Source organism: Perissodus microlepis, chromosome 22, assembly GCF_051167445.1.
Source record: "Perissodus microlepis isolate ML-2025 ecotype Zambia chromosome 22, ASM5116744v1, whole genome shotgun sequence".
In the NCBI taxonomy this organism is placed as follows: domain Eukaryota; kingdom Metazoa; phylum Chordata; class Actinopteri; order Cichliformes; family Cichlidae; genus Perissodus; species Perissodus microlepis.
Genome location: NC_140481.1, coordinates 27,259,451 through 27,275,742, shown reverse-complemented (window position 1 = coordinate 27,275,742; position 16,292 = coordinate 27,259,451). Strand labels below are relative to the sequence as shown.

Sequence of the window (16,292 nt, the reverse complement as noted above, 5' to 3'; positions counted from 1 at the left end):
TTGGCAGGAAACACCGGGCTGGTTCAGATAAACTCATTATATACATACAGACACTCACTATCTTCACACTAACATAAAAACAAGTAAACACACACATGGTCCTCTGTTCTGTGAAACTAACATAAGTGAATTAAGTACATTAATAAAACATAAAAGGTCTTTAATGGGAGCTCTACTGCAGCGTCAGGCAACAGATTCCTTTCTCCAAACATTTGCTGACAGATTTAGGAAGGACAAGAAAGTGAAAGCTTCTCTAAAAACAGCCATAAAAGTATCTGACGGGCTTCTCCTGTGAATGGAAGAGACTCTAAAACATTAATGTGGGAGGCCTTGAAATGGTTCCAGGGCAGCAAATATCTCAAACTTTCTCCATGTCTATGTTGTAAGAGTATCAGCACTGAGATACAAATACAAGACACACACACACACACACACACACACACACACACACACACACACACACACACACACACACACACACACACACACACACACACACGCAGAGTGAGCCATCTCTCTTGACCTGATTGTGCTGATGATATGAACTCCTTCACCCGGCCCTGACCTACATGCTGTTTCCATGTCTGAAACGTAGACTTTCACTGCCACTTATCGCCTCCCTGCTTCAACATCCCAACCAACATATTTCCTCACAGAACAACACCAAACCTCACTGGAAGAATGTAAACAAATAGCACGGGTGTGCATGTAACATTTTTGGTTCTCTTAAAAAATTTAAGGTATTTATGAAAGAAGATGATTTGATGATGTCATTAAATTGAACATAAATGTAGAAATCACAATAAATGAATAACAGACTAATAATAATGATAAATCATTTAAATCCTCAGTGGAACAGAAGCACTGTGTGTTGCCTAATGCAAGTTAGCAATGCTGAAAGGGTTATTGATTATGTCAGACAGCTTAAAATTGGTGCGCTGATTATAGAAGCAATAAATCTGGCTCCTCGAGGTTTCTGGAGCGCCCGCCTTTTTGGGTTTCAATTATAGTCTCAAAAAAACAAGGAGAGTGCAAAGTGAAGGCATTAAGAAAGTATAATTCACTTTGAGAAGAAACCTCCTGAGTGGTAATCACTATTCTGTTGTCAAAATAAATATTGAAAAAAAATCAAATATACCTTCAATAGTGATTTGAACTAAAAGTAATTTAAGGAAAACAGATAAGATTAAGAAAAGTGTGATAAGAGAAAAAAATGCTGAACAAAGATGTAGGTTGCCAAATAATCTAAAAATTGCTTGTTATTGGCAGCCGTCCTGTTGTTGATAAGATGCTGTGATTGTTGCCTCATTGGAGAGCTGTTAAGCTGCTATATGATGTGCTATGATCAGAGTTTCCTCTACTGCTGGATCAGCTGTAGGCCAGCAGAGTTATAGAGCATGCTGACGAAGCTGGAGGCCTTACTGTCCATCCACTGAAGCGCATTTATATAAAAGCCTCAAACTGAAAAAATAAGCACAATTATTAGACGACATCAGAGGGGAAAGCCACAGATGAGCCTGCTTTTACTTCATTTCCCTCAATTATCAAACTCGAGGTCCCCTCTTCTCTGTATTTAAAAAAAGGCGTGCTGCCAGTGATCCATTACGTGAGCAGGGGAGCCCCGGCTTCTCTAGAGAACTGAGTAACCTACATTTCTCCTCCATCTTCTGTTACCACAAATACGAGAGGATGATACAGCCTCCTGACTTTGACATGTGATCCCTGCACGCAGGAATGTACACAATAAAAATGAGATAAAGCTCATCTCTGCTGCCTTCACAATGAAACTAAATGTTTTCTTATATTCAAGGTTCATGCTGCTTACAGCTCTTTATTGACATTTGCTAACCACCATTATTAAAACCGATAACTAAGAAAACAGTGATTATTACATCTGAGTGTTACACGATAACACTTTTAATAACAAGCCGCAGACGTCTTTATCCATCCCATAAATAAAAGACTAGAAATTTCTTCTCATTTCTTTGACATTTAAGGAGATGAGGCTTTTTTCAGAGGATGCTTAATGACAGCTCGAAAGAAGCCCTGTGATTAGTGAAAATGTCAGTGTGCATGTGAGAGTGGATGCATGAGGAATAATTCACGACAAGAAGAAAAAAACCTTTTTGCAGAGATATTTAGTGATAAAAAGACAAATAATATGAGAGCGACGTGTTTCCTTTTAGGAGTCTTTTCAGTAACAAAAGGTTGGTCCAATGTCAGCTTTTCTACATTAGAGCTGTAGATGCCCTGCCTACGCATTTCTTATTACTTATTGATTCAAGTCTGTTAATATAAGGGACTGTAAAGCCACGGGATGTTCTCAACAAAGATACAAACAGGAGGAGAAACTATACATGACTGAAAACCTAAAGTCAAGGAACTCATCACAAGGGCAGCTAGATGTAGGCACAGTGGGTAAACTAAACTACAGAACTGTGGAAACACTTGGTTTCTGGCAATAATTATGAACGGTGGGATGTCACACTGACAGGAAGTAAATATGCTGAGAACACTTAAGTTATGAAATATTTTCAAACTAAAATGGGGAACAAAAAGTAACCAAAAACTCTGGAACTCTTAACCGTTTTGGTTGTTTATTCATTTCATTTGATACATATATCCATCCATCCATTTGAGCCTGAGTCACTGGGCAGAAGACTTCCTTCACCCCAGCCAAATCTTCCACTGGGGGACGCTGAGTCGTTCCAAAGCCAGCTGAGAGATATAATCTCTTCAGCATCCAGGAGGCGTCCTGATCAGATACCTGAACAACCTCTATTACTTGTATATTTCTTTATTAATTGGTCCCTGACCTCCTGTTATTTTGCAAAAGCAATTCCTGAGCAAAGCAACCTGAATGTTCCCATGCTGCTGACGTTGCTTATATTTTATGTTTTGTATAAAGCTTCATTTTGATTGAAAATGACACACTACATCCATTTTCTAAACTTCTTATCCAACCATGACATCAGGGGGCTGCGCTGCACCCTAATCCCAGCTGACACAGGGAAAGAGGCAGCAAACACCTAATCCGTGACAATGGCAGGGCTAAATACAGACAATCATTCATGCTCACATCCACACACCTTGCAGTCAGCTTTGAAATGTCCAACCAATCTCACGTCAGGATCCAGCTGACCAGGAACGTTCAAACTAAGAACCTTTGATGTGCAACAACTGTGCTTTGCTCCTGTCAGTTTTAATGTTCCATCAGAGTGCATTTTACAGCAGTTTTCCCCTTGTAGCACTCAATCTTATGGAGCTAAAAGCTTCGGGGTTATCAACTAACGAACGCTACAAACCAGACACATATATTTAAAGAGGACTTAAAACTGTGGTTATCCAAACTCAGCCTTCATTGACTCACAAAAAAGGCAAAAGGAAGAACTCGGACAGAAGCAGGAAAAGGCAGAAGACAGACATAGTAACACTGTCGTCTCTTATGCAGCAGGTTTTTCATAGAAACTCAGAAGATTTTTCTCAGAGCATGACGTCCCAGAACATTTCAGACCCAGCAACACCCTCAGACAAAAATGAACAAAGCAGGTAGTGTATACTGTGCAATGCAGTGAGGAGTGCTGGGACCTTTACACAGGAAGAACCAAACAACCACTCCGCAGACACATGGCACAACACAGGAGAACAGGCTCACATCTTGACCCATGTAACCGTAATAGCTCACAGGATGTTGGGAGGCAATGCCTCACAAACGACCCTGTGATGGCAATGACCCATGAAGCTTCTGAAGACCTCTCTGTATAGTTTCAATCCTTCATGAAAGCAGGTAAAGTTGTGCCTGAAAGCCCCACTCTGCTTTTATAGCGGTCAATCAGCAAAATTCTGCCTCTTCACCATCTCCTGGAAGCTTCCCTTGAGTGTTGCTCAAAGGCAGAAAGATAAAGTATTACATTTATCAACTCACCTGCGACGCGAACCACCGCCCTCTCTGCTGGGTCCAACACTGAATCTTGGCTCTTCCTCTTCTTCCTCTCATGCTTGGACAGGTTCCATGGCAAAGTGTCTCCCGGTGGGCCCACAAGTCCTGATGTACACGGGGATAACGACCCCCCTGAACGCTCGCTACGGAATGACGGCTCGCTGACGCAGGAGCGCTCACTCAGAGTATCATCATCCGAAGACTCCATCTCTGCTTAGGGCTGCAAGGAGGAGAAGGAAGGAGAGGAAGGATGGTAGGAGGAAAAAGGGATGTGGGAAGAGAAAAGAGGTCAGAAAAGAAGGACAACGTGGAAACACTCGATAATTTATTGCTTGCTTAAAGTGTGATCACGCAGGGGTCATGAATGATGCAAAGTTGTAACATAACAACAGTAGTAATGTAGCAAGACGGATGAGAGAAATGAGGAAGGAGAATGAACTGGGTTAAACTAATCATTGTGTCCAGATGATCGCTTCAGTTTTCAGGAAGCTGCAGATGTGCAGCGACAGCTGGATGGAAGCGAAACAGCGGCTCAGAGAAGAAGACGACACACATCGCACTGGAAATGTCTGAGGCTTGTTCGAATAAACAAAACATGAAAGATGTAACTTTGAGACACAAATGAAATTTCATCCTTAGCTTCAGTTGATCAGAATGCATAAAGCGGACCGCTTGCTTTACCCTCTTAAATCGCTATTTATGTGCTTGGACCGACACATAAATAATGCACAGACTGCTTCTGCAACACGGAGGCGCGGTGGTTTGAACTGTGCCTCACAGCAAGAAGGCTCTGTGTTCAAACCTTGTGATTAGCTGATGCTTTTCTATGTGTTTACATGTTCTCCCTGTGCCTGCATGGGTTTCAGCACTCTGGCTTCCTCTCAGAGGCCAAAGATGGTATCATGTGACATTAACTGGTAAGTCTAAACTGGCCATAGATGTAGTTATCCAATCACAGTCCAAACACTGTTGATCTGTACATCACCTCTCGGATGGATGCTTCTAAAATAGATGTGGTCCATGTTCCTACATTACTGAAAAAGCTTCTTATTTTGTACATTTTGTGGATTTCTTTACCCCACATGGCATTTTTGCAACATCTATTATTTAAAAAAAAACATCTTTCAAGCTTTTTAAAAACACAATTTTCTTCAAAGTTGTGTGTGCACTGACAAATTGCTCAAATGGGAACTCATTCCAAACTGTTATTTATTTATATTTTTCCTCTATCTTAGTGTGCTCTTTAGACATCCAGATAGATGTCTGCGTTTTCCTGATTACAGTGGAACTCAATGACACTCGCTTCGTGGTGCTCAAACTTTTGATAAACTCCACAGTAATATTTCTTTCCAAAAATCACAACCAGATTGCACAAACAAGTCTGCAAGCTTGTCGTGAGCAGACTCACACTGTTTCCCTTTGGCTGAATTAGACTGCCAGCTACATCACAGCGCTGAAGCATCTATCCGTGATGAGGGGGGTCATGCTCCTGACAGCATAAACACTGACACTGTCCTCCCTCAGCTGAGCTGTAAGGTTACAGCTACATTTACAGCCCCTGGACAAACACAAAGATCATGCAAACTTTTAAGGCATAAAAAGAGATAGAAGCTGGTGTAACTGCTCCAGTTTGGACACAGACCAGTTTTTATAGATATATGGAAGATTCCAGGTGTGATGGAAGAAAGTAATCTCTGAGCTGAGGTGGGGGGATGGGAAACAGTTCAGCAGGCTGAGCAGAGGCAGTGATGAAAAAGGAGCAGCGAGATGAGATTTTAAAGTCTGAGTAGCGTTTCTATTTTTAAAGAAGAGTCAATATGCAGGAAGACAGAAGAGAGCTTTTTCCTTTGTCTTCGTCTCGCTTTCACTCCTTATACCTTCTCACGTTTCTACACTTCTATCTGTTGCTCATCTCCACTCTTTAACCTACCTCTCTAAAGCGAATTAGGGGCTGCAGGCGTCTCACACACACAAGAAGGAAGTGTGTGTGTGTGTGTGTGTTTGTAGGACTCTGGAGACCCGATGAACTGATCCGTCCATCTCAGGATCAATACATCAATAACTCTAAACTCAGCACACCTCTATTCTGAGAGAATGAATTGCCTTATATCAGCTCTTATATTTCAGCTCCACAGGGAGTCCCAGCAGTTCTGTGCTGAGGTTTAAAAATGGGGGACAATAATATCAAATGCAGCTGAATGCATGAGAGAGCAGCAGGATGCTAGCTTGTTATTGTGAAAAAGTACATAAAAGTACAGGTGTTACTAACAGCACTAACAGCAGCTTTGTTCTAATCAAATGAGTCTGTGGACTGTGCGTAAAAGCAGAACCCTGAAACTGAAAGCAGTTAAATGGAATTCAGCCTTGATTAACGTCATCATTTATGACATTTCCTCCCCATTTAAATCAGTGCAGTGGGTAAAATATGCAGACTTTGACCTCAGCAGTAACTATAAAGTGGACTCAGCACAAAGTATAAATTATGGCAGAGCTGTTGTATTTGAATGCACAAATAAATTATGTTTTTCTTGTTTATGTCAGTGTTTATCAGGGGATATTTGGATGATTTTAAACAAGAGTAGAATAAGTTATAATCTTTAAATAATTAGAGATGACATATTACTTTTATTTCCTTGTTTTCAAAAGCCCGCCAACTTCACTAGACGGGGATACTGTTTGTTTTACAGTTCATCCACCGACAGTTAGAGCTAAAAGCGAACACCGCAACCTCTGAGAAATGAGAAATTCTCCTCAGCAAACAATCGGCTTAACCCTCAAAGTGTTGCAGATTGTCGCTGAATAACTTCTGCTGGCTGCCAAAGACTTCGTCACAGTAGATCTGTGTTTACCCCCTCCATGCTGTAGCAGACTACACTGTGGAATGACCTGAGAGGTGGTCACAGAGTGGGAATGATTCACTGCACGACGTGTGAGTCCAACACAACGGCTGAGATTTCCATCTGCTCCGCTGCTGCCAAAAATCCTCCTCCTCCTCCACCTCTGCTGACTGGCCTCTGGCTAAACCGCTGGCAAAACCCCACTTCTTGAATCCCTCCGTCTCCCCAGCAACGCCGCGAGGAAGAGGTTAAATGCCTTCCCAGAATTCTCAGCGACCTCACTGGTGTATAGCTGTGTGTGTAAGTCTGGTTCCCTGCCGCTTTCTGACAGTGAGTCAGTGCCACTGCAACAAGCGGTTTTATAAATAGAGCCAGAACTGAGGCTTCAAAGCCGCACCGTGTCATTACAGCTCCGTGAAGACAGAATGAGAACTTTGAAGAAAACTACCAGGAGGAGAAACGCGAGCAAGAGCGAGCTCACTCCTTCTGTGATGAGACCCTCACCAAGGCGTTTTTACTCACAGACACAGCTTTCCTCAATAAGACCATTAAAGAAAAGCACACACACAGTTTGGTGAATTCCAGCCATTACACTTTAAAATATACACTGAAAAGGGGCCACCACAGGTTAATTTGAGCCCTAGTTTCTCAAAAGTGCTTAACTTAATCATTGCTTTCTGACACACCAACTGTTTAATCTTTTCTTCATGTCTACAGAAGAATTACCACCTTTCGGGTGTACACCTTAACCAACCAGTGAAGTTACAGGTTGCCTCTCTTCCTGTTCACACTCACATATCATACTTTTATATGGAAGATTTTGAAGGAATTTAATAGGTGGCCAGAAAAGATTTGAGTCACCAATTTAATATCTGACCAAACATGCTCACAATTGGCACTTCTTAATAAAAGTCAGAGTTTTATGTCGTATTATTTCGTCATGGTAAAGATAACTATTGAACTTTTAGAAATAAATATCACTTCAGATTTTTTCCAGTGAGAAATTTGTGTACAGTCTGTTAGAATTATTGGAGAAATGTGTGATTTATGGTTAAATATGGGTGGGTTTTTTTTGTAAAGTGACAGTGACCTTTAACCTCCGCTCACCAAATTCTAATCAGTACCTTCAGTCCAAGCTACTCAGGTGATGTGCTGCCATGATTGTTGCTGTCATTAATCACTGGTCTATGTTCTTCACTCCATGAGAAGCACAGGTCAGTGATGAGTCCCTGCCACTGCACTCAGCTCTGGGTAATCTGCTCCAAATCCCTGCAGGAACATCCATTCCTCTGCATTTCTGCCTCTGTGCCCTTGGGCCTTTCCTCCTTCTTATTAAACTTATTATATCCCATTAATTATGATTTAAAAAAAGCAAATGACCAGCAACATGCAATCCAAACACAGAGAGGCCAGCGGGTTCAAACCCAGAACCTTCTTGGTGTGAGGCACTAACCAACACATGACTGTGGTTCATAAAAACTAACCCTGTTCCTCTTGATTTGATTTTAGACTTTCAGTTAAACATTTTTAGACAATCAATATAAAAATGTGCCCCACATTGAAACTATTTGTTAGATGATTTTTGTTATTAATTTCACAAATCTACTAACTGATAGATCTAAGAGGTATCACGCGACTCTGAAATGACCCACAAATGTTCTTCGAGCCTGAATAAATGTCTTTAAATTATTTGCCTGGTTTAACAAAAGTCAAAAACATCCCATTTACAAAAGGGAGAAAAGCACTGAATGGTTAAACAACACTGCTGTTGCTTAGGTTTTCTATCAAACAATAATATTGTAATAAAGGCGTATTTGTATATATAGGACATATATACACGCAGAGCTTTTGGCCTCTTCCTGTGACAGACTGTAGCAGTTCAATGAAACCAAACAAAGGTACTGGATGGTTGACTGGCCTGATTTATAACTCGCAGCCAGGATTTACATGGACACGGTCTGTTCCCACAGCTTAGTCTCAGCAGCGTGTGTGTGTCTGAATGTGTGTGTGTGTGTGTGCTGCAGGAAACAAAAGTAACATAAAACAGAGAGAGACTGTGACAGAGATGTAGAGTGAGAACGAGCGACGAGGGAAGACAGGAAAAGAGATTTGAGGAGCGAGAGAAATCCAGACATTTGCAGACTAACGGTCGTAACTGCCGGTGAAACTCTCGTCTCTTCAGGGCGGCATTCCAGCATGGTAACAGCCACTGATGAGAGTTTCACTGACATTCATGCTCATTGGACAAAAACAATCCCTGACACACACCGTAACATAAAGCCACCAAACAAGAAAACACAACTGATTAACATGTGACTCATTGTGTACATCCTGCAAAATCTGGGAACCTGCATGCTCCCAACTAACCCAGTAAAACCTGAAACAACCCCCCAAAATAGACTGAGATATGAAGTCTGACAAAGAAACTACAAACTGTAGTTGATTGAAACTAAGTTATTACCTTAACCTGACCTTTTTTTTGTATTCTATATATTCTAAATATTATAATGACATCGAAATATACACAAACAAATTCAACAAATTCAAAAAAGAGCATTCAAACTGCTTTGATTGCACTTATGGAAAAGTACGAAAAACATTTATCGTTGTTTTCACTAGTAAATGTGTAAAACTTAGAGTCAAGTGCAAATGAAAACTTTCACAGACTACGCTGAGTATTGTGAAGATTAATGTACACTCTCTGGTGTGCTGCTAATCAAATGCACTTAAACAGCTGATTATCAGTAAGTATGGCCACCTCTGAAAGCAGATGTTTTGACAGTGTGCTGGTCTGGAGCACTTAGGTGATTCACAACGTCACAATCGTCCCAGGAGTGGATGTCCCACCAAATTCCCCCTCAGGTCAGACCGTGTAATGCTCAGAGAAACTGTAAAAATCTAAGAGCTACATCTCAGACTCTACAGGCTTCAGTTAGCATGTTAAAGTTAATGACAGTCCAATTAGTGAAAAAATTAACAAATAAAATATGTTAATTTTTTAGAATCAAGAATCAAAGTACAGCAATGAGCAGTGAAAGTACAGACCTTAGCCAGAAACACTGTGGTGTGACCTTATGAGAGCTATGCATAAAAGAGTGTGAAGAAAACGAACAAAGTTTAGCAAGTTTAGCTCAACAATATGAAATACTGACAGAGGCATACAGGATACTGCTACTAAAGCTGCTTCTACAAGCTGCTGAATTATGAGATAAGCTTAGTTTTTCCTGTAGCTGTACATGTCTTATACTGTGGTTTAATATAGTCACATTTATACAAACTACATTTTTCTATTTCCTTTTTATAAGGGTGCACTGATTAGCTTTATCCAGTAATGCAAGTAGCTTTAGCAAATGCTAGCGTACCCACTGTTTCTATTTCTGATGATTAAAATTAAATACATTGAATTTATTATTTGGTTGACTGACCTGATTTATGTGGTGCTGCTAAACCCAGTCAAAGGGGGGAAAAAATCAAAAACTCAACTTAAAAGCTAAAAGCTAACTAGTCTAGCTTATTGAAAAAGGACCTGCAATATTTTATGCTTTTAATTTTAAGGTTTTCCAGTTTAAGTTGGCTTAAATCCCTTTAGATCATACTTACATTTATTAGATTACAGATAAACAATATAAGTTTGGAAATATATGCTAAATAAAAAACAAGAGTCAGCAATCAGTGATTAGCTTAGCACAAGGAAAAAAGGCTAACATTACTAACTGTAAAACTTCAATTTAATTCATTTTTCTTTTGCTTTTAAAAAAAAATATTGCATAAAAAGATGATACTTGCTCCCATGTCTGTATTTAACATATAAAGGTTGACAAGATTATTGTTTGTTTTTGTTTCTTTGTGTATAAATTGGATAAATTACATATTGAGTAAGAAAGATCAGCATGTCACTGAGCTGAAGGGTACAACCCTGTGTCCAAAAAGCTGAGATTCTGTGTAAAATGCAAATAAAACCTGATGTAATGATCTAAAAATCAGTAAAGCTCCTGGAAACAAAACAAAGAGAATATATCATATGCTGGAAATAAGATTTATTGTTAAAAAAAAAAAACCTGCTTAAATTTTATGTTTGTTTAAAAAAAAGGTTAGCAAAGGGGCATGTTTACATCTGTGTTGCATCACCGTCTCACTGTGAGAATCTGGGAAATAAGGAGAGCCATATCTATAGAGGACATATTTCAATAAGATAAGTCAGAAAAAATGGAGAAAGGTAGGACAATGTAAGTGATGCAACTTCTTTCCCTCCCATTGCATACATGTAATAAGCATATCTAAAGCGTGTTCCTTACGTCAGTTATTAAAAGTGTAAATAGTCAGTGTAATATAAGAATGAATGAGAAATGCCTCCCTTTAAACTGCAGCTGCCAGCTATGATGAGTAACACACCAACGGCTGACTGACTGGATAAATGAATGGCTAGACTGAGCTCCCCCACGCGTGCACACACAGACATACATTAATACACATGCAGACACTCACACGAAAGTATGCATGCATAAATACACAAATGGGACTGGACTGCCAACAAAGCTGCTTGGCATGAGTGTACTGGAGTCCATCAACATGAGAGTGAAAAAAAAGGACAGCTAAACAAAAGAAAGAAAAGTATGTGCATAGATGAGCAAGGATGACACAAGAAACAGGATCTCTTATTTGAATGACCTGATCGTTTGTCATCGTATGCCTGTCTTGTATACGCTCGTCAATATTTACTGCTCCAGGATGTGGCGATAAGTAATGTTAGTGTTTCCGTATGTCTCTGGCTTTGTTCCACCTTTATTCACTCATGGTAAAAATGCTCTCTGCAGACCAGAAAGCTGCAGGGAGAAGAAAATCAACACAGAGAATCTTGGCCAGACAGACAGACAGACAGAAGAGGTGCCAGTCATGAATTTCACAAAGAGCAGAGGGACGATTTCAGCACCATGAAAACAACGCTGAATGACTAAATGGATAAGTCACTTTGTTCCCAAACAAGTCCCAGGATAAAAATATCACACTGGCAACAAGCTAGTGAACAGGATGGAAAATATAGTTGATAAAATGCTGGATGTTTACCCTCAGAAGCTGACGGAGACTAAAGTAAAGCTAAAATGTGAATGAAGTTCATTCATCAGGTGGACACCACACTCCAAATGAATGATAACATGCCCACTGGTTCTCGAATGGGGGTAATCCTAGCCTGATAACAGCCAGAACCACTTGAAGGGGAAGGATTTAAAGCTGTGAAATGAGGCAAGGATCATACTATATGCTTGGAAAGTCTTCATTTTCCCTCACCATCAGGCTTTTTAAAATAAAGAAGACAGGTTATAATCAGCCAAAAAGTGACTTGTGTCCACACCAAAGCCATAACCTGTAATGAAGCAAATGAGGCATGGTGGAAACGACATGTTTGGTATAAAAAAAAAAAGAAAAAAAAGGAGAGATGAGTAAAAATCCAAACATCCGCTGGCTCCCAGTGTCTCAGATGTTCAGATTTTGCTGCTTTTATTGTTTTCGTTTTTTAGTTGATCAAAACGAGCAGTTTAGATATATTTATATATTCCAGCATGGATTAATTAGTCTTTTGTTTTTATTTTATTTCATTATAAATTGAGCATCTCTTGGCTTTCAACTGCTGGACGTACAAAAACAGGAAATCTGGAGGTGTCACCTTGAGCTCTAGGCGCCTATAATGTCCACTTTTCACTTGTTTATGACACTAAGCAACAACAGCTTCCACTGCTGTTAGTCTAAATTGGATGATCTGATTGAAATAAACCAGACATTCCACAATTCATTGCAAATTAAATAACGACCACGTCTCGCACTATAACAGTCCTGTCTTCTATCCCCATCCTCACAGACATGTTGGTGCTTTCCTGCACTGTAACATGCAGTAGTAAGGAGGTGTGTCCATGGCAATGCAGAGGAAAAAATGGAAGAAACCAATTTAAAACGACCATTTAAATGGAAATGAAGGTTTGAGAGTGTTAGGAGTGTAGTAGTCTGAAAGCTGAATGTCCAGCATAAGGCTAGAGCGAGATGTATATTTGACCATCTGGTGCTGAACGGCAGGAGGGGACTCCTGCTTGAATCCTGTTTTTCCCTTCCTCTGGCTGCACCTTGCACATTATATCCAGTATTTTCCAGACAGATAGACAGCCTGCAGTTATGGAGCCCACTGGGATTCATGCAGCAGGTAGAGATGGAGGTGCTGCTGGTGATGATGGGGTGTCTCTGGATATAATTGGCTGCAGGGATTGCACGGATCAATAATGGCAGCCTCTCACGGGGCGTGTTGGTGCACATATAACAGAGATATAGCTGCAGCTGGTGTTTCGTGACACCAGCGTTGCACGCTTGCCTCGCTCCCTCTCTGTCTGTCTTTCCCTTTGATTGTGAGGAGGGAATGTGTTTGCATGAATGGACATCAGACATGGAGCCCAAACGCTGTGTGCGCGCACTGAAAGGCTGGAAAGCAGGGAGCTCTTTGTCCAACACACGGCCACTGCTTGGATGGATAACACCAACTGATTACATTTATCCATTTGTGGTTGGCACTGTTGACTAAATGCTGCTTCCATACTGCTGCTGCTGAGTGTCTCATTAGGAGAAACAGCCACGGCAGCCTTCTCACGACCCAGAAACCCCCTCTATATCTCTCTCAGTGTGAATGTCCGCTGGTTATTTCCAGCCCAGCCCTTCAGCACACAAATCATGAGCGGTGTGCTTAGAAACAGGGCGGATGTATGAGATTACTAAAACTTGCAGTGCATCTCTTGGAAATCACGCCAATAAACGCAGAGCTAATGAGCAACACGTTGAGTCTGGAAAAAAAAAAACAACTCCCTCCATATATTATAACCTGTGCACAAGTTATGATTGGTCTGCAGTTCTTATTGAACATGTCTGTAAATTGCTTTTAAAGTGAGTAACAGCGATCCGTTTTGAGCTGATAAGCATCAGTTTTGTCCCTGTAAACACTCCATAACAGCAGCGGGCCTGACAGCTCGTGAAAACACATGATCACGATGGTTTGAACGCGCACGAGAGAGTGTGAAGCACAGACACGAGCTGCCTGCCTGCACGAGCTCCGGAGCCGCTTACCTTCCCCGGGGCAGCAGCGGTCCTGGAATCCAAGCACAGCGCGAGGGAGGCCGGGGATGCTGCCGCCGCTGCTCCCTCTCCTCCTGGGGGTAGATGGGTGGATGGAAGCTTGGATGTTTTCCGGCTTTGTATTCAAGGTTTTTTGCTCCAAAACCGAACCGACACGCAGCCGGTGGGATGAGGCTGGAGAGAACAGCGGGCAACGTGATCCTGAATGGTAATGGCTGTCCTATTCCTCCTCCTTTCCCCCTCTCTCAGTCTCTGCTTCTCTCTCTCTCTCTCTGCTCCTCTCGCCTTCAGCAACCCCCCACCAGCCCTCCTCTCCCGGTCCGCTTTCACACACACACACACACAATCTCTCTTTTCTGTTAAATAGGCTGTTTTCACGGCTACGATACTTAACCCATGACTACTGAGTGTGTAAGTGTCGCGGAAATTGAGATTTCGGGTGTACTCCTGCGTCATCTGTGGCTCAGCAGCACCGCCAAACCCGGACCGAGACGCGCGCACACACATTCACTGACTGACTGACTGACACACACACACACACACACACACACACACACACACACGTACTTTCTCTTAAATCTCTTAGAGAATAGGGAAACCACAGGCGTTCACGGTGGTGCATTTGCTCCATTCACATATTTCGGGATTATGTAAAAGAAGCAGCGCTTGATCTGGTCCGCGCTTTTACGCCACATGCGATCGTATTAATCTGGGATTTTATAATCCCTCCATACTACCATCGCCACCCCTCCTCTCCCTTCTCCAAACAGCTGGAGGAAGGCAGGGAGTATCTTAAAAAGCAATTGATTACAGCTGGAGGAACGGGGCGCAGTGGAAAGCATTGAGAGAGTTTGGGGTGCCGCTCCCAGTCTTCTGGGAGGAGATCCTTCACAGTCTGAGCTGACGCTGGAGTCCCGCGTTACTCAGTTAGGAGAAAACTGGACTCCAGGAACAGACCGGACTTCACCGCTCTGTATCTAAACATATATAATTTAATTTAATTAAAAAAAAAAAGGACTATATGAAGGTATCTCTAATATGAAACCACAGAAGATCAACACAGATTCATGCAGTTATCACTTTGGCCCCATGTGGCATTTTCATGTCTTTTAGCTCACTGATTTGGGGTTGCCAATCACTATCATGCTCCAGTTTGCCTCCAGAAAAACACAAAAAGGCTCCAGGAAAAGGCCTCTAAAACAAATTAGTCTTCACCTGATTTAAATGTCACCATCCTCCCTTTCAAGATCATCTTCTCATGCAGCTCTCGATCATGTTAAACACTGCTTCTCTTTTTAAATTGCTCTGTGGAACTTTTTACCGCTCTGGTCTGGGATCTGTTTCAATCTTCTCTTTTCACTAAACTGACCGTCAGGTTGCATGTGATGATAAAAGCTAAAGTCTGAAGTGGGGTGATATATGCGGGTTTCATTAAGGAGCGTACTGAGCAAACTGTAGTGGTAATGTTCAGTGCAGTGAGTAAAAATGATGTTTTTTAAGGTATCAGTGTATTTGGCGCTCAGGCTGATAAGACATTGGTTTAAATCGGCACCACTGTAATACCTGGATGTATGGCAGGTTGGGTTGTCCAGCCACTGCTGCAGGATAATCCCAGTTTTCCCCCTCCCTCCGTCACAGCTGATCAGCCCGGTCACAGAAGGAGAAGCACAGCTGGATTATCTGCACTGCTGCCAGTTTCACCAAACAGCGCGGTTTAATGTTTTGTCTGGCCTCATGAACCACCAGTTACACAAAGTGTAAAGTTCACTGATCTCAAGATTTTTTCACTTTCAGTTAATTATTGACCAATGCTGAACTGATCATCGTTACATTGTGTAAAACTTTGTTCACAGCTGGAATGTTGTGATAATGGGAAGCATAAATCATTTCTGGAAATCTTTTGCAGCGCAGGCGGGATTATCTTTAATTTCCAGTTTAATAAGGCCAATCTGGATTTGAACTGGAAAACAGTGGGACCAGCTGCTTTCAGAGTGTGTGACTCAGTCCTCATGGAAAAACATTCACCCACACGTGAGGACAAACAGTCAAAACCTCAGAGGAGGTTGGTGAGACTTTAACACTCTGGGGACTTAGCTGAAACAAAAAGATAGAGGGATACAGAAGGTATCAAGCAATCATTGTGACGAGTCACATTTCTTTCTGTTGCAGAAAAAAATCTACCATGTTTGACCTTCAGATGACCTTGAAAACAAGACCTGATGTCAGGAATATAGGCAGATCACTGGTAAACTAAACTCACTCAGCTTTGGTATACAAATCTGAGAATCAGTGTGCGAAAAAACATACAAATATAGCATAAACTCATCTCTATGTCATGAACCATGAAACCCCCCCATTAATTTTGCAGAGGATCTGACCTCTGTGTCCTCACTGGTGGCTACAGGGAT

At 41.5% G+C, this 16,292-nt stretch overlaps 1 protein-coding gene across 1 annotated transcript in view; it reads right to left on the bottom strand.

Annotated features, from left to right (window-relative positions):
• LOC146363380 (microtubule-actin cross-linking factor 1-like) overlaps positions 1-14,527 on the bottom strand; it is a 109,075-nt gene extending 94,548 nt beyond the window's left edge. The window contains exons 1-2 of the mRNA XM_084919782.1: positions 13,876-14,527; positions 3,926-4,160 (exon numbers count right to left, since the gene is read on the bottom strand). Of these exons, the coding sequence (XP_084775908.1) occupies positions 3,926-4,148 (223 nt within the window). The 5' untranslated portion in view covers positions 4,149-4,160; positions 13,876-14,527. The remainder of the gene's footprint in view (positions 1-3,925; positions 4,161-13,875) is intronic.
• Positions 14,528-16,292: the final 1,765 nt, after the last annotated feature.